At 39.8% G+C, this 25,863-nt stretch overlaps 1 protein-coding gene across 1 annotated transcript; it reads right to left on the bottom strand.

The window, feature by feature from the left end:
- Window positions 1-19,255: 19,255 nt before the first annotated feature.
- On the bottom strand, window positions 19,256-21,627 carry LOC121139152 (major urinary protein 20-like). The gene is made up of 5 exons (XM_040742272.1): window positions 21,509-21,627; window positions 20,668-20,741; window positions 19,917-20,032; window positions 19,454-19,550; window positions 19,256-19,293 (listed from the first exon to the last, which is right to left on the bottom strand). The coding sequence occupies exons 1-5, from the start codon at window positions 21,625-21,627 to the stop codon at window positions 19,256-19,258; spliced, it is 444 nt and encodes a 147-aa protein (XP_040598206.1).
- Between the last annotated feature and the right edge of the window lie 4,236 nt (window positions 21,628-25,863).

Here is a 25,863-nt window from a genome sequence, read left to right as displayed (position 1 = left end):
CTACCTGATTGAGTTTTTGATAGTTAACCATTGTTCTCCATTATACATCTGCTTCTGCACTGACCACATAGGAGACTAAAAGGGAGATGTGGTAAGAACCACCACCTCTGTAAATTTCAATCCTTGATATTAGCACTAATTTCTGCAGTTCTTTCAGGGATGTGATACTGTTTTGTCTCACTATTTTCTTTGGCAGAGGCAACTCTAAAGACTTCCATTTAGCATTTTCAGCCATAATAGCCCTTACTTGTGGAATAATGGTTTAAATAGCAAAGATGGGTTACATTTATTTATGTTGCATTTATCTAATGATGTGAGGATATGTGTTTAATTATATGAAGTTGGGTTGTAACTGTGTTACCTTGAATACCTAAGGTATCTGATTGCTGGAATAAAGAGCCTAACAGCCAATACCTAGGCAGAGACAGGATAGGTAGGGCTGGTAGGCAGAGAGAATAAATGGGAGGAGAAACCTAGGCTCAAAAGGAAGAGCAAAATGGAAGGGTATAGAGGTAGGGGCCAGGACCCATTCATCCAGTCACCCAGACATCCAAACACCCTGACACCTAAGTCACCCAGACACCGAGCCGGCCATAGAGTAAGAAGGAAAGAAAGATATATAGAATTAGGTAAATTGAAAGTCAGAAGCAAAACACTGAAAAAGAGAAACAGGATGATTTAAGTTAGAAAATATGACTGAAAATAAGCTACATTAAGGCTGGACATCTGAACGCCTCTGTGTCTTTATTTGGGAGCAGGGTGGACCCCACATTCCCCTGATGAGAAATCCAACTACATGCTCCACAAGTCAGGGAATAAATGTGAGAATCCTGTCAATTTCAAAGCATATTTATCCCAATTACACATTCTAAAACTGGGGAAATACTTACAGGATAAGTTTGGGTACCTATGGGACCTACAGTAATTCTGATATCAGATAACCCTCCATAAACTCCTACTTAAAACTGGAGGACCACAATCTTTCTTGGGACCCCTGAGAATCAGCATCAATTCAGAACCAGTATCTAACAGACCCCAGGAAGTCTGAATGTTTTTTGTCCCCAGTAAACAGATACCCATTGTAAAAGGCCATAGGTCCCTCTGGGAAAGAACTGGAGAAAGGCTAACTGTAAACCTGTTAGGTGTCTTCTCAGGATCCTTCCTTAGGGGAACCAAGCCACCCTTTTTTTCAAGGGTGCTGGCTCTGCAATCTGGCTCAAGTCTTGAAATTGACTCACTGGCCCATATTGCCTTTGTCATGATCCAATGCAGCCTTCCTTTCATTTGCTTGAGAATTTTATGTTTATACAGACCAAACAGAAATACAGTCAGCTACTTATCTATGTCATGCCTGGAAATACAAAGATTGACTAGCAAGTACCAAAGATCCATATCAATCATGCCACCATAAAATTCTCCTTGTCTGTGCTGACCACTACAGACTGGGCTATTATGAACATTGCTTTGTCTAGTGTGGTGTTTGAAGGAAAATGGCCCCAAAATGGAGTGGTAATATTAGGAGGTGTGGCTTCATTGAAATAGGGGTTGTTGGAGGAAATGTGTCAGTGTGGGGATGGGCTTTGAGTTCTTTTTCTCAAGCAACAGTGTGACATCCAGTCACCTTCCTGTTGCCTGCAAGTTGTAGAATTCTCACCTTCAGCACCACATCTGCCTGCATGATGCCATGCTCCCCCTTCATGATGATAATGAAATGAAACACTAAAATTGTAAGTGAGCCAGTGTCATTTAAATGTTTTCTTTATAAGAGTTGGTGTGGTCATGGTGTGTCTTACAGCACTAGAAACCATAAGTAAGACATCTATGCTACCCATTATGATAACACTGCATTTGATGATTCAGTGCTACCTCTGAGGTCAATTAAATGCATTGCATTACTTCATCACTGACCAACGCCACCTTCAACCTTAATTCCTGGCACAAGGAAAACTGCAACAAAGAGCTTAAGGACAGACAGGATGGAGGATGTGACCTGCATTTGGATGAGGTATGCAAAGCCTTGGCTGTTTGGGTGCTCAGTGAAATCGGGTATCCAAAGTGAGTAGCTGACACAGTCTCTGCCACAGATTCCCAGCACAAGGAGAGAAGGCCTCACCCAAGATCTCCTGTGAAGCCAGTCATTTGCGGACACCAGTGCAGCTCCAAGCAACTCTCCCAAGAGGCACAGTAAACTTTAATTTTTAATTGGAATATGACTACAGAAAGGCCATTTGTATTATATGTCTGTAGAGAAAAGCATAAACAAACATTTGGGAAGATTTATGAAATGTTATCCTGTTGGAGATTTGATATACTAATACAATAATTTAATCTTTTTCCTAAACGATTTTATCTGCATATTTTTTTTCTTTTTTCCAGATGTCTCATTTATCCAGTTGTCTTCAGATTTCTTAGCTGGATGCCTTCATTATCCTGAAAAGACAAAAACAAAACCCTACCTCAACCCTAAATTTGGTAAAGTTCCCTTATGGCAAGCAATACCTGAAAAAATAAAAAGCATTTCTTAGTTTTTAAGTTAGTTTAGATTAAATGGCCATACTCTTTGATTAGTTATCACCTTTTCTAATCAAGGAGTGTCTTTTGTTCAAACCCTAATCTCTATCGATTTTGTGGTATATGTCACTTTTCTTCTTCCCAAACTCCCTTCCCCAACATAACACACATCCTGGTTCCCATTCTGAGGTCAGCACATCTTTAAAATATACCAGCTGATTTAATTCTATAGGTTTTTTTTCTATTATCTAATTTCTCTCCACGGCAGTCAATTCTTTCTCATTAACATTCAGAAAATTCAAAGTTAATAAAGCATTATGCAATCTATTTCTGCACGTCTTTAAACCCTTTGTTGTTTATTTAGCATATCCTTTAGAGTTCAATTTGATCATTCTATAACTGCTTGCCTTGTAGTATTGTGTGGTATACCTATAATATGTTTTATATTGTAATAAGCAAAAAACTATTTCATTTACTAGAGACATATGCTAGGGTGTTGTCAGTCTTCATTTGTACAAGTATTACTATGACTTCTAACATTGGTTGATTATAGAATAAGCCTTTTCAGAACTCAAAGTAGTTGCCCATTGAAATCCTGAATGGTATCAATGATGTAGTATACATATTTTAGTTTTCCAAATTCTAGAAAATAAAGCACATTCATCTTCCAGATTTCATTCCTTTGAATACCCTTTGGGTTACTTCCTGATGGTGTTGGAGTTTAGTTGTATAAAGAACAAGGAGACCATTTCCTCATAATTTCCTTGACTTGTTGCCAAGGATAGAAAAAGCCTTTTTATGAAATTCTGAGGCCTTCAGCATATTTCCTATCAATAGTTGATCAATTTCATCATTACCTAGACCTAAAGGGTCTGGCAGACCTGTATAGGATCAATGTATGTTTCTATTGCTTTGTTCTCCATATTTTCCTGTTTCCTTGTAGGCAGGATATTATCTAATTAACTGTCAAACACCGTGGTTATCTCATTTATATGTCTATCAGAATTCTTGAACCTTACAAACAACTTGATTTTATTGGATCTTGATTTTAATATTTACTAGGTGGGATAAGAACCTCAATGAATGTAGGATGAACATTTCCTTATAACCGAGGCAAGGACTTCCTAAGAATGACACAGACTGAATTATTAGATATTTCACTTGCTTGCATCAATGCATATTAAAAAGTATGGTCTTAGCCAGGCGTTGGTGGCACACGCCTTTAATCCCAGTACTTGGGAGGCAGAGACAGGTGGATCTTTGTGAGTTCGAGACCAGCCTGGTCTAATAAGAGCTAGTTCCAGGACAGCCTCCAAAGCCACAGAGAAACCCTGTCTCGATAAACCAAAAAAAAAAAAGTATGGTCTTTATCTAGACTGGAATGGGCCTGCAGTATTACCAGTGTGGTTTAATTGTTCCTCTTCATTATAAGAAGGGACAAAGAAAAACATTACTTTCTAGAAAGTAGTGGGGAAACTTGAGTCAAAAGAGAGATGAGTGACTGGGGAAACCAGCAGAAGTCTTTCATTTGACCTAGTTGAAGGTGTGTCACTGTGGGTATGGGCTTTGAGGTCTGTTTTGCTCAAGCTTCCCTCAGTGTGACTGTCAGTTGACTTCCTGTTACCTCTAGTTTTTACACACACACACACACACACACACACACACACAGCATACATATGCAGGAAACACACAAATGCGCACAAGACAGTCTTTTCAAAAGAAATGAAACAAGGAATCTGGTATCAGATTTGGGAGTGCCTTAGGAAGATATAGGATAGGTACAACTGGGGAACAATGACAGCTCAGTGATTAGAGAGCCCAGTGAATCCCATTTTTCATAAGTGGAGGCAAACATCAAGCTAACTCTGTAATTGATAGAGAAGCTGCTGTCACTCATTTTAGCTCAAGGACAGACTTTTTTTTTTGGTTTTATGAGTCAGGGTTTCTCTGTATTGTTTTGGAGGCTGTCGGACAGACATGTTTATAGATGACAAATGATCGTGTCTCAGAATGGTCTTGCCTAAGGTTGCTCTTTTATGAGGTTATGAATATCCAGTAATGCATTGTGGGACAACCATGATCATCAGGCCAGCTTGTTGAAATGAGGACTCTTAGATATAAATGCCAGGCCAACCACAAGATGCCAACTGCTGCTTTGATCTTCACATGGATGGTGCCTGCTTCTGCAGTCACAGGAAGTTGTTTTTGTTGTATTTAGGAAAAGTTGGAAAATTTTCCTGAAAATCACTGTGTCTCAGCCTTGGTTCCTATGAGAGGAACCTCCATATCTGACATTCTTTTGTTTGTTTTATCACCAGTCCTCTATGCTGGCTAGTTTCAGTGAGCCCCCAGATCATGGAGAATAGTCTACCCCACCAACAATCATTTCCCTGTATCTTCCCTTAGAAAGAATTGCCCTGGCTTGAGGTTTGTAATTTCCTCCTTGACTTTGAATGTTTTGACTATTTCACAAAGTGTTTTGTGTTGAAGGGGCAGCTTCAGGGTGAACTCATGCTGCCATCTTGAACTCATGCTGCCAAAGCTCTTTTTCTGCCTTTCACTGCATTGTGGTCTCTTGTCTCATGGTGGCATTGTCAAATTATTTCCTGTTAACAGAGTCCTGTATTAGAACTGGTATTTATTTTTCTGAGTAATTTTAAATATAGCTCATGTTGTGTATAGATTCTTTTTGTCTCTTAAATTCCAAGATAAAAAAAATGAAAATCTGCCCGGGCGGTGTTGGGGCACGCCTTTAATTCCAGCACTCAGGAGGCAGAGGCAGGCGGATCTCTGTGAGTTCGAGGCCGGGCTGGACCGACAGCTTCCAAAACAATACAGAGAAACCCTGTCTCGTAAAAACCAAAAAAGAGAAAAAAGAAAATCTGGGCATGGAAGTATATGGATGTAGTTACAGTCTCTTAAGAGACTGTGGCCAGAAAATGACTTGGAACCAGGAATTTCCGGCCAGCCTAGGAATCTTAGCCACCAGGAGGTGGGGTGGGAGGAGTGAGGGGGGTTTTTACATTAGTTGTTTTTCTCAACAGTGATTTCCAATATTTAAAAAATGTACACCAACCAATACCTTGATTCAAGAGCCATGAGCTTGAAGACAGATTAATCTCTTGATCTAGGGGTCAGAGCATGCTGTGGAGAAGTAGGCAGCCTTTTCTCTTATCTTTTGTGCCTCTACTGGCCAAACCATTCTTTTTTCCAAGGTGCACATCTGAATCCATGTTGACTAGGCATAGCCTCAGAAGCCTGTGTCTCTCCATTCTATATTGAAAACAAGGTTCTGTGGGTGGAGGAAGTATACAGAAAATCTGTGTTCCCAAGGAATTTAGGAGACTGTGGATGGAGGAAGTATGCAGCAAGTCTGTGTTCCCAGGGAATTTATGAGACTATGGATGGAGGAAGTGTGCAGCATGTCTCTGTTCCTATGGTCCTTATAAGGTCACTAATATAGGAGAACCTATGAACAGGCAGCACACATTCGGGCTTGAGATTATTATAGAGGAAATAAAACCTGAAACTCTAGGACACGAGTTAGGATCTTGGCTATAAGATCCAGCACTCTGTCATTCCAACATTTATTGTACACAGATTTATACATGTAACTGCAAGGGTAATCATTTATTGAACAATGAGAGGAAGATATTCGTGAAGAGTTGTATAGGCTGTGACAAAGAAACATTTAAAAGAAATCCTTTGATTCTGAATGAGGCATCCTAGGTAACCAGGGAAGATGCTGGGGATTCAGGGTTTACACTTTTCTGGGGGGACAACAATGGGAATCAGATCACAGGATTTGTCACAGGACAGTGTGTGGTCAGTAAGGGATGGGGCTGGAGTGAGGTTAGGAGTTTCCACTCAACACTGAGGGAGCCAGGAAGGAAGAATACAGACATTCATATGATGGGCAAAGTCCTTCTGTGTATATGTTGTCTTATTGGTTGATGAATAATGTACTGTTGGCCAATAGGGAATCAAGATAGATGGATCTGGGAGTCGAGGAGGCTGCTTTGAAATGTAGTCAAGAGTAGGAGTTGCCATGTGATCTCTCAGGAGAAGAGGACTCATCAGGAGCGTGTCCTCAGAAATAAGTCCTTATAAAAATATATATTCATTATTATAGCTTAATAATTAAGTCAGAGCTGGCCAATGAGAAACCATAGAAAACAGCCAACAGCTTCATAAACATGGTGTCCAGTGTGTCCATTTGGGATTGAAGCAGCTCTGGGACCAGGCTGGTGGGAAGAATACACAATACACTGAATAAGCACTGCTATAGTTGACTTCAGGAAATAGAGACATTCTATCATACAGAGCAAAGGGTGAAGACACAGAACTTCCCCTGCCAACCCAATTATGTTACTTACCAGAATACAGGAAAAAATACATAGAATAAATGACCTTATCCTTATTGATGCTGTATGAAAAATAAAAGTAATGAAAGATCTGAAGATTGTTCTCAGTATTTTTGGCATAAGAAGCTTTGTTGTCGGATATCTATACACTGTGTGAAGATGTGTCACTGTGATTGGTTTAAGAAAGAGATGAGTGACCAATAACAAGGCAGGACATTTAGGTGGGGCTTACAGTAAGAGAGAGAGAAAACTCATCTAAGAGGAAGGAGGCAGAGTTGTCAGCCAGAGGAATTGGAGAGGAAATAGGATTTGCAGGATGGAAGAGAGATAACACTATGTGAATGTAGATTAAGATAAATGGGTTAATTTAAATTATAAGAGCTAAGTAGGAACAAGCCTAATCCACAGAACAAACTGTCATGATTAATAAAAGTCAGTTTCATTATTTGGAAGCTGGCTGGTGAAACAGAAAAAGACTTGTCACAAAACTCAGCAGAATTTTCAGTGTTTGAGAAATAATGACATGAGGCTGTAATGATAAACGGCCCACTTATTGAAAGTAAAACTAAGTATTTATTGTAGAAATTACTCACAAGATACCAAACAAGTAAAACAGATGAGCCCAGTAGTTTTCCGCCGCTGAACTGGAAGCCAAAAGCTGGAAAAAGAGACCAAGACTTCCGTTGTTCAGTCTTTTATACCTTCCCCCATAACGCCCCTAGCCATGCCCAAAAGTGGGCCTGGCTAGTGACGTAGTTCACCGCCTACGTCTATATACATGTTTACGTCTGTCCGTATACGTCTTTAGTCATGCCTAAAGTGGGTGTGGTTAGTGGTGTGGTAAACCGCTCTTTTTTATTACCTCATCTGTATGCGCCTCTAGTAAGTCACATGGTTAATGGCAGCATTGTTTTCCTCCTACAATGATAAAAAGTACTTTTAAAGGCTTTCATATATTATCAGAATGAAGTCTTGGAATAAGTGGGAAGGAGGAAAAATGGGGGAACTCAGTGTGCTCTCCAGTATGGAGGAGAAGTGGAGGGAGGTAGACACCAGACACTACCTAGCATCTATATTAACATTCTTTTTTTTTTGAGGAGGAGAAAGGGTTTATTTGTTTTATACTTTCTTTTTTTTCCTTTTTTTATATTTTATTTTCCAGTTTAAATTTAGATAAGAAACGAGGTTGCTTCACAAGTCAGTTCCAGGTCCCTCTCCCATTCCCTCCCCTCCTCCCATCCCCTCCCCCAACCCCCCCCCGTTATCCCCTCACCCTCCCTGGGGGTGTCCATAGTCTGTCATTTCATATAGGGCAGGGCCTAGACCCTTCCCCAAGAGTTCAGGGTGAGAGTGCACCTCACATTGTTCTATGGGAGTCCAAAGTCCGTGTGTATACTTGGGATGGGTACTGATCTGCTGCCCAAGGCTCAATAGATTCCCTAGGCCTCCTCACTGACACCCAGATTCAGGGGGTCTTGATCAGTCCCATGCTGGCTTCCCAGGCTGATGCCTGGGATTCAAGAGTTAACCTTTGTCTGGTCAGCTGTTTCTGGGGGTTAAACCAGCCCAGTCTTAATCCCTTTGATCATCAGTCCTCCCTCTCTGTTACTAACTTTCTTGGGTTCAGCTCAGTACTTAAACAAGGGAGTCTGCCTCTTCTTCCATCAGCCACTGAATGAAGTTTCTGTTTCCCAGACTCTCTGGCCATAGGATTGTAGGCTGGCACTCCCCAGATCTATGTCTAAAATCCATATATGAGAGAGTACATGCCATGTTTCTCTTTTTGTGACTGTGTTACCTCACTCAGGATGGTTTCTTCTAGTGTCATCCATTTGCCTGCGAATCTCATGATTCCATTATTTTTTTTTCTGCTGAATAGTACTCCATTGTGTAGATGTACCACATTTTCTCTATCCACTCTTCGGGTGAGGGACGTCTAGGTTGCTTCCAAGTTCTGGCAATTACAAATAAAGCTGCTATGAACATAGTGGAACAGACATCTTTGTTGTATGAATGGGCATCTTTTGGATATATGCCTAAGAGTGGAGTTGCTGGGTCTTGTGGTATGTTTATTCCCATTTTTCTGAGGAATCTCCATACTGATTTCCAAAGTGGCTGAACCAGTTGGCACTCCCACCAGCAATGGAGGAGTGTCCCCCTTTTTTGCCACATCCTCTCCAGCATAAATTGTCATTGGTGTTTTTGATTTTAGCCATTCTGACAGGAGTGAGATGGTATCTCAGAGTTGTTTTGATTTGCATTTCCTGGATGGCTAAGGATGTTGAGCACTTTCTCAAGTGCCTCTCAGCCATTTTAGACTCCTCTATTGAAAACTCTCTATTTAGTTCTGCAGCCCACTTTTTTAATAGGGTCCTTTGGTGTTTTGGAGACTTGCTTCTTGAGTTCTTTGTAAATTTTGGAGATCAACCCTCTGTCAGATGTGGGATCAGTGAATATTTTTTCCCATTCTGTGGGCTGCCTTTTTGTCTTGCTGACTGTGTCCTTTGCCTTACAGAAGCTTCTCAGTTTCAGTAGGTCCCATTTGTTAATAGTTGATCTCACTGTCTGTGCTACTGGTGTTATGTTCAGGAAGCTGTCTCCTGTACCAATTCGTTCAAGGGTACCACGCACTTTCTCTTCTAAGAGGTTCAGTGTGGCTGGATTGATGTTGAGGTCTTTGATCCATTTGGACTTAAGTTTTGTGCATGGTGATAAACATGGATCGATCCGCATTCTTCTACATGCCAGTCTCCAATTGTGCCAGGACCATTTGTTGAAGATGCTTTCTTTATTCCATTGTATATTTTTAGCTTCTTTGTCAAAGATCAGATGTTTGTACATGTGTGGGTTAATACCTGGGTTTTCAATTCGATTCCATTGGTCTACCTGTCTATTTTTGTGCCAGTACCAAGCTGTTTTCAGGACTATAGCACTGTAATAGAGCTTGAGGTCAGGGATGGTGATGATTCTGGACGTTGCCTTGTTGAACAGGGTTGTTTTGGCTATCCTGGGTCTTTTGTTTTTCCATACAAAATTGATTATTGTTCTTTCAAGGTCTGTGAAGAATTGTGCTGGGATTTTAATGGGGATTGCATTGAATCTGTAGATTGCTTTTGGCAGGATTGCCATTTTTACTACATTGATCCTACCTATCCAAGAGCATGGGAGATCTTTCCATTTTCTGAGGGCTTCTTTAATTTCTTTCTTTAAAGATTCAAAGTTCTTATGATACAGGTCTTTCACTTGTTTGGTTAGCATTACCCCAAGGTATTTTATGTTGTTTGTGGCAATTGTAAAGGGTGATGTGTCTCTGATTTCTCTTTCAGCCCTTTTATCATCTGTATATACTAGGGCTACTGATTTTCTTGAGTTGATCTTGTAGCCTGCCACTTTGCTGAAGGTGTTAATCAGCTGTAAGAGTTCCCTGGTAGAGTTCTTTGGGACATTGATGTAAACTATCATATCATCTGCAAACAGTGAAAGTTTGACCTCTTCCTTCCCAATTTGTATCCCCTTGATCCCCCTTTGTTGTCGTATGGCAATAGCTAGAACTTCAAGTACCATGTTGAAAAGGTATGGAGAGAGTGGACAGCCTTGTTTTGTTCCTGATTTTAGAGGAATTGCGTTGAGTTTCTGTCCATTTAGTTTGATGTTGACTGTTGGTTTACTGCATATAGCTTTTATTATGTTTAAGTATGTCCCTGTTATCCCAGATCTCTCCAAGACCTTTATCATGAAGGGGTGTTGGATTTTGTCAAAGGCTTTTTCAGCATCTAGTGAGATGATCATGTGATTTTTGTTTTTCAGCTTGTTTTGCCAAACTCTTTCTATGAGGCTTCAATAACCTTGATCCCCAAGCCACACAAAGATACAACTAAGAAAGAGAACTTCAGACCAATGTCCCTCATGAACATTGATGCAAAAATACTCAATAAAATACTGGCAAATCGGATCCAAGAACACATCAAAACAATCATTCACCATGATCAAGTAGGTTTCATCCCAGGGATGCAGGGATGGTTCCACATACGAAAATCCATCAACGTAATCCACCATATATTAACATTCTTAATGACATTTGATGCTTTACTGATCCCTTTTCACACAACAATACAGCATTTTTGTCCATCCTCATCATTGTTTCCTTACTTAATCACTTGGATCATTTACTGAAAAGCTTATTATACGACTAAGTCACAATGCCAGATAATTGGAAGTGCTCCTCAAAAGTTCCTTACCAACTATTTTTAATGTAATTTTGGGGCATAATACTAATGCTTTAGGAAGGGCCTCATTTTTGCCCACCCCCTCTTCACTGGAGATTACCCGGAGACAGTGCTCTGCAGGGTATGAACAAGAATATATTCAGGTGCCAGGTCCAGTTCCCCAAGAGATACCAGATGTTTCTCTAGTGGCAACACATGTCTGGTTGCCAATGTCCAGGGTTTGTCCTTTCTATGATATAAAATCAGGAAGAGAAAAATATATGAATCCTGACTTACCATCCTCTGTTAGGTCCAATATATTTTCCTTAACAATTCCATTCTTCTTGCAGAGATCCCCAAACATTCCCTTGATGTTTGCACTCAGCTCTAGTTTTCGTCCTGTGAAAAATAATGGTGACAGTAGTGATTGCATCTTGTGTATTGATCATGTTCCCTGAGCTGAATGGTGGGACAGGGCCCTTCCAGAAAGATGAGAAAATAATTGACAACATGGTTATCAGGCATGGACATGACCTGTCATGAATTTGGCATGCAAAGGATATCTTACTTGCATAGTGAGGGATTTCAGAGTCCTCCCACCTCACCACTGTGAATATCTGCCTTCAGGAGGCAAGAAAAAAGAGGCATGTCATGGCCAGACTGGAAAAACCATGTTAGAGCTAGGGTTTCTTCTCTTCTTCTCCAATCTCAATACCAGTGTCTGTATGAAAATACTCTACCAAAGAACTCCATAAACTGGAATGTTTCGCCATTCTTGATATTTCTGAGATGAATTATAATATAATCATCATAGTCTGTATCAAATACAGTAAATCTATTATATCTGTCATCTGAGGAAGAAATAGAGCAGCACTCAGAAATTCTTTGGTATAAAGAAATAATGGAAATCTTTTACCTATTTTATACCACATATAAAAAATAAAATGCATATTCAGGAAGAGATTGGTGAAAATGTCTAATGATTTCTACCTGTAGCTCTCTGGACTTCATGAAGTAATTTCTAGGAGAAAGGATGCTGATGGCTTGACCTCTAATGGACAGTTAGTCACAGCAGCAACTCTCTTCTGTTATCATCTCCAAAGCCTGTCTACCTCCATCAGCAACTTCCAGTGACCTTTCTCTGTCTTCATAAGCTCACTGTATCAAACACCTGCTGCTGCATCCTGAGTGATGTGCACTGGTGGTACCCACTGGGACAGAATCAGACAGATGGAAGGAGATGAGAAACCATCTTACCTTACTTGTTCAACCTGCCCAAGACTGGGATGGTAGTTATTAGATGGCCCCTGATGCATTAGGTAAATACACAATGATCAGGAAGCAGCTGAGAATATGAAGAGGGTTGGGGGTGTGGTTCAGTAGTAGCAAGTTTGACTAGTATGCACAAGACCTTCAATTCAGTCCCCAGAAATGCATCACATGTGATCTCTCTCTCTCTCTCTCTCTCTCTCTCTCTCTCTCTCTCTCTCTCTCTCTCTCTCTCTCTCTCACACACACACACACACACACACACACGATAAAGACATTAGGGTTTACTAAGATCATTATTCACAGATACACAGATATTTGTATACTTACATATGACATCATATTCACCATCATCTTCTGTTTTGTCACAAACTAAATATTGCTTGGTGAACTCTCCATTTACACTGTGAAAGAGAGACAGCTGGTTTTATGGGTCCTGCTGTGGCTGGCCCCCTTAGGCTCTGTTCTACCCAGCAGCCTCATTTTGGATGGAATCGTCTCTCCATCAGGACTGAGTCTTTCCTGGTTGTGGCTGCACTCCACTCACCAGCTGCTTTGTAATAATACAGTTTCTGAGTTCAGTTTTTTTAAAACTATGGATATCCTCTTCCTTCCCTCATTCTCTGTGGAATGTTTCTTCACTTACTGAAGTGAGACCGAGAATTGCTCCTGCCGTCTTCAAACTTGGCCCTTTCATCTCCCATGGATTGATTCAGTAACCTTACATTTCTCAAAACATAGTCTCAAGAAAAATAGTGGAAGCCTTAGAGAGCTTCCATTTGAAACCTGCCAGATGTAACTTTGAATCTGGCTTGTAATGAAAATGTCAACTAAGTGAAGAGGGGTTGAGCTGAAGTGGGAGGCCAGGTAAGCAAAGTGTCATTGCTCTAAGACTGCAGTGGTGTGCAGAAGTCAGCTTCAGATTCTGTCTTTCTTTTTGATGAGTGCTGATGGTCCGGTCTCTAGGTTTTTGTCTATTTCTTACATGTTGCCTAATTGGATGACTGTCATTCAGTCCTGATTTGGGGCCTCTTTTGTTACTGTGGGACTAGTTGTGAAGTAGCCATTTTCTAATTTGGTTGAATCTCATTTCTTAGCCTATTTACTGATTTACCAGTTTCATGTCTCCGAAAGGGAACTTTTCAGTTCATCAAATTAAAGTTTTTCTAGTCTCTTTTCTTTTATTTTGGCTATAATTTTTATCTTCTCCATTCTGCTAATTTTTCATTTAGTTCATTCTTGTTGATAGTTCCTAGAGGTGTAGAATTTGATTGTTTACTTTTTATCACTTTTACAGTGAGCATCTACTGCTATAAACTTCCCCTTTGCATTGCTTTATATCCTGTGGTGCATTCTTTTTGAGGCAGTGTTTCTCTGGATAAGAACCATAGGTGTCTTGGAACTTACTTTGGAGATCAGACTAACCTTGAGCTCCTAGAGATCCACCTGCCTCTGTCTCCCAAATGTTATGATTAGAGGCATGAGCCACCATGCCTGGCAACTGACCTGTAATTTTTGAAACCCTGTTTTCATTTTATTGCCTTGAGGCGTTTTGTAACTTGCTTTGAAATTTCTCTTTTGAGCTGACCTTGAACTAATGCCTCTGCCTCCCAAATGCTGTGGTTAAAGGTGGGTGGTATCAGTGCACAACTTATATTACAATTTTAAAAGAGCTACATGAATACAATGCCTTAAAAAGGAGTAGAAACATATATGCAGAATTTTATAGTAAAAATAACCTTAGATTCATATCAGCATACAAAAATCCATACCAATAGAAAATATTTAAGACAAGTAGTTGCTTTTTAGTTTAAAAGTAGATTCAATAATCTACCCTTTTATTCTATTATTCTTATATTCCCCTTCTATCTTTTTAGAGAAAGGTCACTAAATCTACCTTCCTTTGCTTATTTTCCTCCCTGAAGTGACCAATCACAGCTTGAAGCCAACCCCTTATCCACCTAATGATAAGGATACACAATTCATTGAATGACCAAAAACCACCCACTCTACCTCTTGGGAATGTGGGTGTTGTGTTCTCAAAATTACTTCCTGTTGTCTGGGAGTGACAGCATCTTTAGGGAACCCTGAAACAACCTGAATAATGGTCAAATCCTAGGAGAGTCTCTGAATGATGGGAAAATGCAGGGCTTAACTGAGCTCAAGTAGTCTATAAGGCTGGGCCATCTCAGCTAGCCACTCTGAAATTGTTCTAGGTGCAGATTTTTGAAGAAACTGCAACAGAGGCATTCTGAGAGGCTGGATCACTTGGGCTACTTGTCTTCTTGATGTTTTATCCTTTTATTCTGAAAACACACATACTTTTAACAGTAACATACATGTCTGTGTTAATAGAAGTGTAGAATGTGAGATATGTGTATATCAGCTAAAGATAATTTTCTGCTCTATGTTTGGACAGGTAAAAGGCATCTGTCAACTCTATAAGCTATTTAGACTGCATAACCAAACTATAATATAAATCTCCATCCATGCTATATGAAAGGATGACATGTAATTATAACTCATGAGGATTCTATAACCAACAAGATTTATCATGTCTCATCTAGTCTTAGAGCTGTTTCCATAGTAGAGGGATCAGCATATATGTCACCTGCCTTATAGCTTTTCTTTGTTTCTTTTGTTATGTCTGTAGCCAGTTTTCCCTGGTCAGATCTCATCCGTATTAATTTTGAAGGAATCCCTACCTTTTCATTTCCTGTGGAAACAAAGGCATAACTTTCCCCTCAATTCAACACATTTTCTGACTTTCATTCTAAAGTTAAGACATCCTTAAAATATACAAGTTGGGTTAATTTAGTAGTTTCCATAATCCAATGTCTCTCAGCATCTGCTGCTTTTTATCATTAGCATTTAAAAGATTTAAAGTTAATAAGGCAGTATATATAGAATTCAGACATTCTATTTCATGATATTTCCCATCCTCATGTGGCTTATTTTTAAATGTTAATTTATTTCTTTTTTAAAGATTTTATGTTATGATTTTAAATTATTTTTTATGACTGCCTATACTCATTTTCTTTTCTTTATTTGCCATCTATGCATATGTTCAACCATATTATACCTGTTCACAGCATTTCTTGGTCTAGACCTGAATTTCTACTCATCTGCAAACTTCTATGTCTCTGTGTGGCAAATCTTAAGCAGATAGGCTATTTGTGGCATGGCTCAACCTAGCATATAGCACTTGTCACTGGCTTCCCAATGCTGAGAATTTGTGTTCACTGTACGGCAGCTGTTTGTATTCTGACTGCTCAAGTACACAGTCTCTTAAGTGTGGGCTTCTTAAAGGAGCCACACCTCTATATACCATAAGCACAGTACTTAGTTGAGAGATGGTGGTTACTAAGAAGCATGTCTGCCTCTATGTTAAGACATTTTTTGTTCAGCTTTCTCAGGCTGTGTGAATATCCATGACCTCCTGTGTCCCAAATAAGGCATTTCATACTTTTTAGAATTTATTTGGACTGCCAGCCCCCCAAAAGATGACAAAGAAACTTATTATTAGTTACAAAAACTTGTTCTTAGCTTAAATTCTTCCCAACTAGCTCTTAAAACTTAACTTAACTCATTTATATGAATCTAGATTCTGCAACATGGACCTTTAGCTATTTCCCCTCTGTACACCGAATCTCTCTGTGTCTGACTGGAAAATCACTCATGCCTCAGATTCTTTCCAAGTTCCTGTCTCTCCCCAGAAGTCCTGCCAATATCACCTGCTCATCTATTGACCATTGAGCTCTTTATTAAAACAATCAGAAGATGATTTAGTAAGAGACGCACCTTTTCAATTCACAACACTGAATGGAGAGGCTTAGTAGGTAGCCCCATATTTAAAGCAGGCTGAAGGGGGCATACTCATGAAAATTCGTACATTCAGGAAGATGAGAACTAGAATGTGAGAGTTTCCATAAAGGTATCCTGGGACAACCCTAGCATCAAGCAAACATTAAGCAAACTGTGTAATTAGAAGAGAAGCAGTCATCACTCACTTTAGCTCTAGGACAGACATGTTTATAGATGGCAAATGATCTTGTTTTGACCATCTCCAAATGATCTTGCCTAATGTTGCTTTTTTATGAGGTTATGAATATCCAGTAAGGCATTGTGGGCCAGCCATGTGCATCAGGCCAGCTTGTTGAAATGAATCTTAGATCTAAACGCCAGGCAAACCACAAGATGTCAACTGCTGCTTTGATCTTTCACATGGATGGTGCCTGCTTCTGAAGTCACAAGAAGTTGTCCTATTGTTGTATTTAGGTGAGGTTGGGTAGTACTCCTGAAAATCACTCTGTCTCAGCCTTGGTTCCTCTGAGAGGCACCTCCATATCTGACATCACTTTTTGGCAATTACTTCCAGTCCTCTATGCTTGTTGGTTTCAGTAAGGCCCCTATGCCAACAATTTCCCTGTATCTTCACTTAGAAAGAATTGCACTGTGTTGAGATTTGTAATTTCCTCCTTGACTTTGAATTTTTTACTATATTGTGACTCATATCCACAGTGTTTGGTTTTGTAGGTTCAGATTCAGGGAGAACTCAAGCTGTCTTCTTGACCTGTGAGCAGCCAAAGCTCTTTCTTTGACTTTCTCTGGATGGTAGTCTCATCCCTCATGGTGGCATTGTCAAGCCATTTCTTTAGCAGAGTGGAGGATTGTAACTGCTATTTAATTTTCTGAGTATTTTTAAACATAGCTAATGTTGTGTACAGATTCTTTTTGTCTCTTAAATGTCAAGATTAAAAATGAAAATCTGAGCATGGAAGTACATGGATGTAGTTGCAGACACTTATGAGACTGACCAGAGAATGACTTGGACCTAGAAATTTCAGGCTGGCCAAGGAAACAGCCATCAGGATGTGGGGTGGGAGGAATGAAGGGGTTACAGCATAATTGGTTGTCTTTCTAAATAGTGTTTTGCTTTATTTTAGCAAAGCACACCAATAACTCAAGTGAGAAGCCATGAGCTTGAAGCCAATATAATCTATTGATCTAGGGGTCATAGCATGCTGTGGCAAGGTAGGCAGCCATTTCTCTTTATCGTTTGTGCCTCTAGTGACCAAAACATTATTTTTTCCAAGGTGTACATCTGAATCCATGCTGTATAGGCATGGCCTCAGAGGCCTTTGTGCTCCATGCCCTGTTGAAAAAGAGGCTCTGTGGATTGAGGAAGTGTGCAGCATGTCTGTTTTCCTATGGTCAATATAAGGTCACTGAAACAGGAGAACCTATGAATAGGCAGCACTCATTGAGGCTTGATATTATTGCAGAGGTGGTAAAACCTGAAACTCAGGTTCAATTCTGGTACATGAGGAAGGATGTTGGCTACAGGACCCAGCAAGTCTGCTCATCCACTCGCTGGCATTTTCACATTTATTGGACAGAGAGACATATATGTAACTGCAAGGGTAATCATTTATTGAATAGGTACAGGAAGACATTCATGCAGAGTTGTCATGGGTATGACAAAGAGACATTTAAAATAAATCCTTTGTTTCTGGATGAGTCATCTTAGATAATCAGGGAAGATGCTGGGGATGTAGGGTTTATGCTTTCCTGGGGGACATAGATGGCAATCGGATCACAGGACTTGTCATAGAACAGAGTGTGGACAGGAAGGCATGATGTTAGAGTCCAGGTTAGGAGTCCCCACTCAACACTGAGGAAGCCAGGAAGAAAGAATGCAGACACTCATTAAGCACTGCTAGAGCTGGCTTCAGGACATAGAGCCATTCTGTCATACACAGTAAAGTATGACGACACAGACCTTCCCTGACCACAAAACTGATGTTATCGACCAGTATACAGAACAAAAGGCATAGAATAAATAACATTTTCCTTATTGATACCATATGGAAAATAACAATAATGAAAGATCCTAGGCTTGTTCCCAGTATCTTTTGCATAAGAAACTCTGTTGTGTGATATTTGTACATTGTGGGAAGATATGTCACTGTGATTGTTTTTAGAAAGAGATAAATGAACATTAAATAGGCAGGACAATTAGGGGGGACTTAAAGGCAGATAAAGAGAGAGAGAGAGAGAGAGAGAGAGAGAGAGAGAGAGAGAGAGAGAGAGAGAGAGAGAGAGAGAACAAACTCAGGGAAGAGGAATGGGCAGGGTTTTCAGCCAGAGGAACAGGAGAGGAAACAGGAGGTGCAAGATGGATGAGAGGTAACCCCATGTGAGTGTAGATTAATGTAAATGGGTTAATTTATGTTATAAGAGCTAGGTAGCATCAAGCCTAATCTACAGGCCAAACTGTCATAATTAATATAAAGTCTGTGTCATTATTTGGGAGCTGGCTGGTGAAATTGAGAAGGGCTCATTATACAAAGTTATGAAGAAATTACAATACATTGAGGCTTAATGATTAAAGCATCTTTAAAGGCTTTCACATATCATCAGAATGAAGCCTTGGAATGAATGGAAAAGAGAATAGATGAAGGAAATCATGGTACTCTTCAGGCTGGAGGAGAAATGCAGATTATGATGGTCTATTCCCATGGAAGGGTTAGGATATAAAGACCTCACAGGAAGATGTTATTATCAGGAGTGGGAGTGAGGTGGACCCAGCCACTGGTGAACATCTACATTCACATTCTTAATGACTATTCATGCTTTGCTGAGCACTTTTCACACAAAAGTACAGCATCTATGTCCATCCAAATCCTTGTTTCCTTACTTAAACACTTGGGTCACTTACTGGAAAGCTCATCACAGGACTAAATCATAAACCCAGAAATTTGGAAACCAAATTTCAATCTCTCCTCAAAGCTTCCTTATCAATTATTTTTATTATACTTTTAGGGCACAATACAATGCTTTTGAAAGGGTCTCATTTGTGCTCAGCCACTCTTCATTCTCACTGGAGATTACCCATCTGGAGGCTCAGGTCATTCTTCCAACTTGGGCCTGGAGACAGTGATCTGCAAGGTATGAATAAGAACACATTCAGGTACCAGGTCCAATTTGTTTCCACAAGGGATATTACATGCTTCTCTAGGGGCAACACATGTCTGGTTGCTTCTTGGTATGTTCTTTCCATGATATAAAACAGGCAATAAAAATGTGTGAGTCCTGACTTACCAGCCTCAGTTAGGTCTAATATATTTTCCTTAAAAATTCCCTGCTTCTTGCATAGATCCCCAAACTTTTTCTTGATGTTTGAACTCAACTTTGGTTTCTGGCCTGTGAAAAATAATGGTGACAGTAGTGATTGCATCTTGTGTATTGACCACATTCACAGAGCTGAATAATGAATGGGACAGGGCCCCTCCAGAAGGATGAGAATATGATTGACAACATGATTATCAGGCATGGACATAACCTGTCATGAATTTAGCATTCATAGGATATCTTACTGGCATAGTGTGTGCTTTCAGAGACCTCCACCCCCACCACTGTGCCTGAGGGATGACAGAGGTGACCATTTGTCTGCAGTAGATAAGGAAAACGAGGCAGTTTGGGGCCAGGCTGGAAAAACCATGTTAAACCTAGGGTTTCTTTCTTCTCTTCTCCCATCCCATGACCAGTGTCTGTGGGAAAATACTCTACCGTAGAGCTTCATCCTTTGGAATGTTTCCCCATTCTTGATATTTCTGAGATGAATTATAATATAATCATCATGGTCTGTATCAAGTATTGTAAATCTATTATATCCGTTATCTGTGGAAGAAATGGAACACAGCTGAAAAAATTTTTGGTCCACAGGAAATTATTGAAACCTTTTACCTATTCTATATCACAAGTAAAATCAAAATGCATATTCTAATAGAGATTGGCGAAAATGTCTGGTGCTTTCTATCCATACTTCTTTGGATATCTTGAAGAAAACTCTAGTGAACAATTAGTCACAGTAGCCACTCTCCTCTCAAAGCCTGTCTACTTCAATCAGCAGCTTCCATTGATCTCCATCTGCCCTTCATAAGCTCACTGTATTATGTACCTGCTGCTGCATCCTGAGTGATGTGGACTGGTGGCATCCACTGGGGCAGAATCAGACAGAAGACAGGAGACAAGAGACCATCTTACCTTACTTGTTCCACCTGCCCAAGAATGGGATGCTAGTTATTAGATGACCTCTGTTGCATTAGCTAAATAAACAATGATCAGCAACCAACTGAGTGTCTGAAGAGGGTTGAGGTGTTGTTCAGCTGTAGAGAGTTTGACTAGTATGACCCTGAGTTCAATTCCCAACAATAAGGCAAATGTGCTCACACAGACACACACACCCACAATAGAGATATTAGGGTTTTTATAAGTTCCTTATGGATAGATATGTAGACTTTTTGTATACTTACATTTGACATCATATACACCAACCTCTTCTGTTTTGTCACATACTAAATACAGCTCTGTGCACTCTTCATTGACACTGTGAAATAGAATCAGCTGGTGCTTACGGGTACTGCTCTGGCTGGCCCCCTTAGCCTCTGTTCTACCCAAATCTCCCATTTCTAATTCCACTTAACTTTCGAATGTTGTTGTAAAATGAGCAAAGTCATTCATTTGTGTTATTTCACTTATACTTAATACTTTACTAATCACATGTTTGTTTATCATTTAGAAAAAGAATGACAATCACTTCAAATCACTGTCACAACTGTGACTACTTCCCATTGTCACTCACTTGTGCAGATTATCACCCAGATGTCCAGCATCTGCATCAAATTAGTGCTTTCAAACACTGCCCATTGTGTACCTCCAATCTACAGAGAATTAATACGTCCTTTAATGCAGTTGAAGGGGTGAAATTTCATGGCTAACAACTAGACAGAAGTATTTAACTCGTGATAATCTACATTTAAGCTGTGCTATACATCTCATTCATTATGGTTTCAGAAATTCCTCTGACCTTTGCTTATTAAATTCCTAGTAAATTTGTTCCTGTCACCAATGCTATTCTCTGACTTTTGAAAACACCCCAGTTTTGAAATCTTGTTTTAGTATCTGTGTGTGTGTGTGTGTGTATCTGTGTTTGTGTGTGTACCTGTACATGTAATGAGGGCCATATGTTTCTTTGTGTATATATTTGTGTGTGTGTGTGTGTTCTTGTGTGTGTGTGTTCTTGTGCATGTGTGAAGGCCTGAGATCATGACAGGCTTCCATTTCTTCTTTCTCAGATAAGAACATCTCACTTACATGGTATGGAATTTAAAAGCTAAGGACGAGTAATTGAAGAGATGAATGTATTCCACAAACATTCTCATGCTTCCATGTTCCTCTATCATTTCTCTTTTGTCAGAGGCCAAAAGTGTCATACAGACACAATTAGCAGTTCTCTGGAAATAGCAAAGATACCAGACATGCATTTCTCAGAGCCTGAAAGCAAATAAGATCTGACAATGTCTGTGCCTTATGTCTCAGATAGGATGTGACTTTTAAAACAAATATCTGGGCAGAACTTATGAGGCAGTAAGTGTTAATGGAGTAAGGGGCTGTGATTTCTAAACGGGAGATGGGTATTAGTAAATAAACTACATTTGTGTGGCTAGTTAAACTAGAAATTTGTAATTCGTAAATGTAGAAAAAGTGAAGAAAACTTGGCAGTGCTGTGCACTGTCTGAGCACCTTCTGCTTCCCTCTGTGGGGGCTGGGAACATAGTTTCATTGTAACCATGGAAACTGGCATAACCTATGGTAGAAAAATGGACCCTGGATCACATCAGCATTTTTGACAAATATTATTACAATCATCCAGAACTAGATAAAACAGAATGGCTACTTGAAATCTTGAGGAAGCTGCTGTGGAGTAAGCAGCAGAGCACTCATACTGCTGATGCCCTGGTGAAAGGGAATTCTGTTTCTGTAGGTGGTTAAGCAATCCAATGCATTTTGCTGTATCTCTAGGGGAAAAGGCACAAGCAGGTAATTTCCTAAACTAAGATCTTGTATCAGTGAAACTGAGAAGGAGATGAGTCCAGAATATTAATAGCTTCTTAATGTAGAGCAGGGACCAGTACGTTAACTCTCCTGAGTTGACTATTAGAGAATTCAAGGATGCCTATGCTTGCTTGTCAACGGGGGAAGACAGGGCGCATTGCCAACTCAGTGCCTGTCTTTTGAAGCTCTGAATGTGATCTATTGGCATGCCTCCTCTCCTTGCAGGATGTCCTGCCATAAGACATAATTGTAGGGAGCTAATGTCTAAGTTATGTGGTTTTGACTATGAGAAAAAGGTTTCTTTGACTGTGTGAATACTTTCACATCAGGGCCCCATAGTGTGGGGGAAGGTAATCCAGTTTACCAGTACACATGGGAGTTGTGCCCAGTAATTGTCTAATACACTGCTGGTGTTTTGTGGGACAAATCCCACTATAGAATGGGGAGCACTGTAGTTTCACAAGGGTTTTATAGAAGTGACAGTTGACTATACAAAAGGCAGGTATCATCAAAGCTCTGCAAATTGGATTTCATACAATGGAATTCATGATGATCCTGGTGGTTCAGACTCATGATTTTGTCGATTGATATCTCCCTGTATAATGCTGTGGCCTGAAACAGAGGAGACCCCAGGTTCAGTTCCCAACACTCACATGGCAACTGACTGTAACTTCAATTACTGGGGATCACACACCTCCTTTTGACCCCTGTGGCATCCTTCCCACATGTGGTACATATAAACTCATGTAGGCACACACACACACACACACACACACACACACAAATAATAAATATTTTTAAAAGTTTTAAAGACTATCAAGGGAAGATTTCCTGAGGCTATGCTGACAGACCCCCAAAGCTTCTCAAACTTTGTTCATAGAATACTGGCACCAGAACTCAAAGTTCTAAGGTAATAGTCAAGTTGCATCAGCAGTTTTTAAACTTAGAGACAATTGGACTTTAACAAACAAGGCATAATCTCATCATTAAAGAAAAACAATGTTTTTCAATGTCCTACTTGCTGACAGAGTTCCAAGCATAAATTATGCCAAGAGTCTGCTTACAAAGACATAGTTTAATGGGAACATATTTTTTATCAGTACAAATTTCATTTACCCTGTAACTTGAAACATAAAATTGTGTCTGTTTTCAGGATATAAAGAACTTAAGAAAGAAGCAGGTACTTAGGTTTTATCTTATTTCAACATTGTATAATATGGTATGTATTATTTTGTTCATTTTACCATAGTATGAATTAAAACTGAGAAAGATTAAGATATGGTGATATATTTTTATGATCTAATAAAGCTTTCCTGGATCATAATGTAATGCTAGTCACAGTCAAAGAGGCCAGGCAGTGTGGGGACACCAGACCTTGAGCAGAAACCCACTTCCCCTTTGGCCTGGGAGCAGGCAGCTGCGAGATAATGTTTACTGAAAACAATTCAGTGCTATAAACTCTTGATAGGGCTCAGATAAGGGCTCACTCACTGAAACACCATGACTTTGATCCCCCCTAAGGCTAGATGTTCCTTCCTGCTCCCTGCAGTGTCTCCCTGATTCTGGGGCCAGAGATTAAATCACCAGCCAGGAGGGTGAGAAGTCTGTGAGAGGTGTGTGAGAGCTCGGTTGGAGAATTGTATGTAGATGGATGGCAGAAGTCTTTAAAAAGGGAAGCATTTTTTTCTTGGGAGTTCTCCTAAGCGGACTTGGGGGTCTCCTCCTAAGCTGACTGGGGAAGCATAAAGTTTTCTTAAAGCAACCGACCGGTGTCTGTGTCATCTATCCCGACCACCTCGCTACATTCTGGGATGCAGGCTACACAGCAGGTGCGACAATGGGAGTTTCCCACCGAGATCATGAAAGTGAGGTAAGTGAGCTGGTTAGTCTCTTTTTCTGGCCAGGGACAGATTGGGGAAAAAAGAAAAGAAACCATGGGGAATAGTTCTGGGAAGCTTAAATTACAGTATCAAGTTAAAAAGTTACTTGAAGGACATGGGACTACAGTAAAGTCTAAAACCATGGAAGGCTTTTTAAAATGAATTGAACGTGCGAGTCCATGGTTCATTACTGGGGGAGGCTTAAATGTCCCAGATTGGAAGGATGTTCGCTATGATCTTTAGAGTCGGGTGTTGGTGGCATATGCCTTTAATCCCAACACTCGAGAGACAGAGGGAGGTAGGATGGAGGCCATCCTTGTCTATAGAGTGAGTTCCAGGACAGCCTCCAAAAGGATAGAGAGAAACCCAGTCAAAAAAGGAGGGTAAAATAAGAAATAAAATAAAAAATCTCCAGTCTTTCACCTGATCCACTGAGGTCAGGAAAGTAAAGAAAAACTCAGAGATCTAAAAGGATAGCCAACAAGTAAGGCTATAAATATGTATTAAAAAGGGAGTACCAAGCTAGGGGTACCAAATTAAATGTCTAGGCCTTTGCCTGACAAAGGTCAGAAACCTAAGATAAAAAGTTGCCCTCAGTTGGAGGGTGGATTGGAGGATCATCCTCAATGGGAGGATAGATTAAAGATGGGTAAATTAAAAAAATTGGTAAAGTTAATAAATGAGGTATTAGTATTCAGTAAAGAAAAAGACAAAGGTATATAAAATAAAAATGTTTACATTTATATGGGGTAGGTTATTGATACAAATTTAAGGTTAATTTTGTGAATCATCTCTAAAAACTTTTGACAAAAGCCTGGCCTTTCAACTTTGCATCTACAGAATTACAAGGAGTGGGTATGGCTGTAGCCCCTGAGTGTAGCTCAAAACTTCTCAAATGAAGAAATGATGAGGGACATACAGGACTTTTTCAACCTTTTGTGTTAATTCAAAGATTGACTGGAGTTGTTCTGTTAAAGAAGTTTCAGTTCAACAAACTAATCATAACCTAGGCAAAAGGAGAGATATGTATACATGGTCTGTATGTATGGACATGGCCATGTCAGTATGCATGAAGTGTGAAATGTAAATGCATGAATGTTGACAAAAGCAACTGTTCTAACTGCCTTGGATATGATTCAAGGGATACTTAAATTCCTTCAAACAGTTAAAAACTACCTAAATCGATTTAGATATAGCCAAAAGAAACATCAAGTCAGTCGGTTAATATTTTAACAAAAAATTCAAGTTAAGCCCTCAGAGCCAGTCAATTAAAAAAGAGAGAGAGAGAGGTTTTTTTTTCAGGGAACTGCCCTGCCATTTTGGCAGACCCCACCCCCAAAGGTGTCTGTGTAGATGCAAATTAGGCCTTGTCAGTTCAGATGCAAAGGAGTTCTTGTCAACTAGTGAGAGCTACAGGTTAGGAAAAAAAAGGGACTATTTGGGACATAGTATAGTTTACAATCTTTAAATGATTCTCAAAGGTACTCAATGGTTATGTCCCTTTTAAAGGACATCTACTAATAATTTAATTAGTGATCCCAATTCACCTAGATATTTGGCTAAGGAGGGTAGACAAATCCTTCTACTGTTGTGGTCCAACTTCAACAGTTCATACAAAATTTAAAAAAATAAAAAAGGGGGAGTAATGTCCCCAGTCCCCACATGATTCATTGAATAATCCACTCCTCATTTTAAAATTTTTAAAATTTAAAGGCCAGTGAGCAATCTGCTTCA

The sequence above is a fragment of the Mesocricetus auratus genome, unplaced genomic scaffold (assembly GCF_017639785.1).
Source record: "Mesocricetus auratus isolate SY011 unplaced genomic scaffold, BCM_Maur_2.0 Super-Scaffold_6731, whole genome shotgun sequence".
NCBI classification, from domain to species: domain Eukaryota; kingdom Metazoa; phylum Chordata; class Mammalia; order Rodentia; family Cricetidae; genus Mesocricetus; species Mesocricetus auratus.
This window is presented reverse-complemented; position numbering and strand designations above follow the sequence as displayed.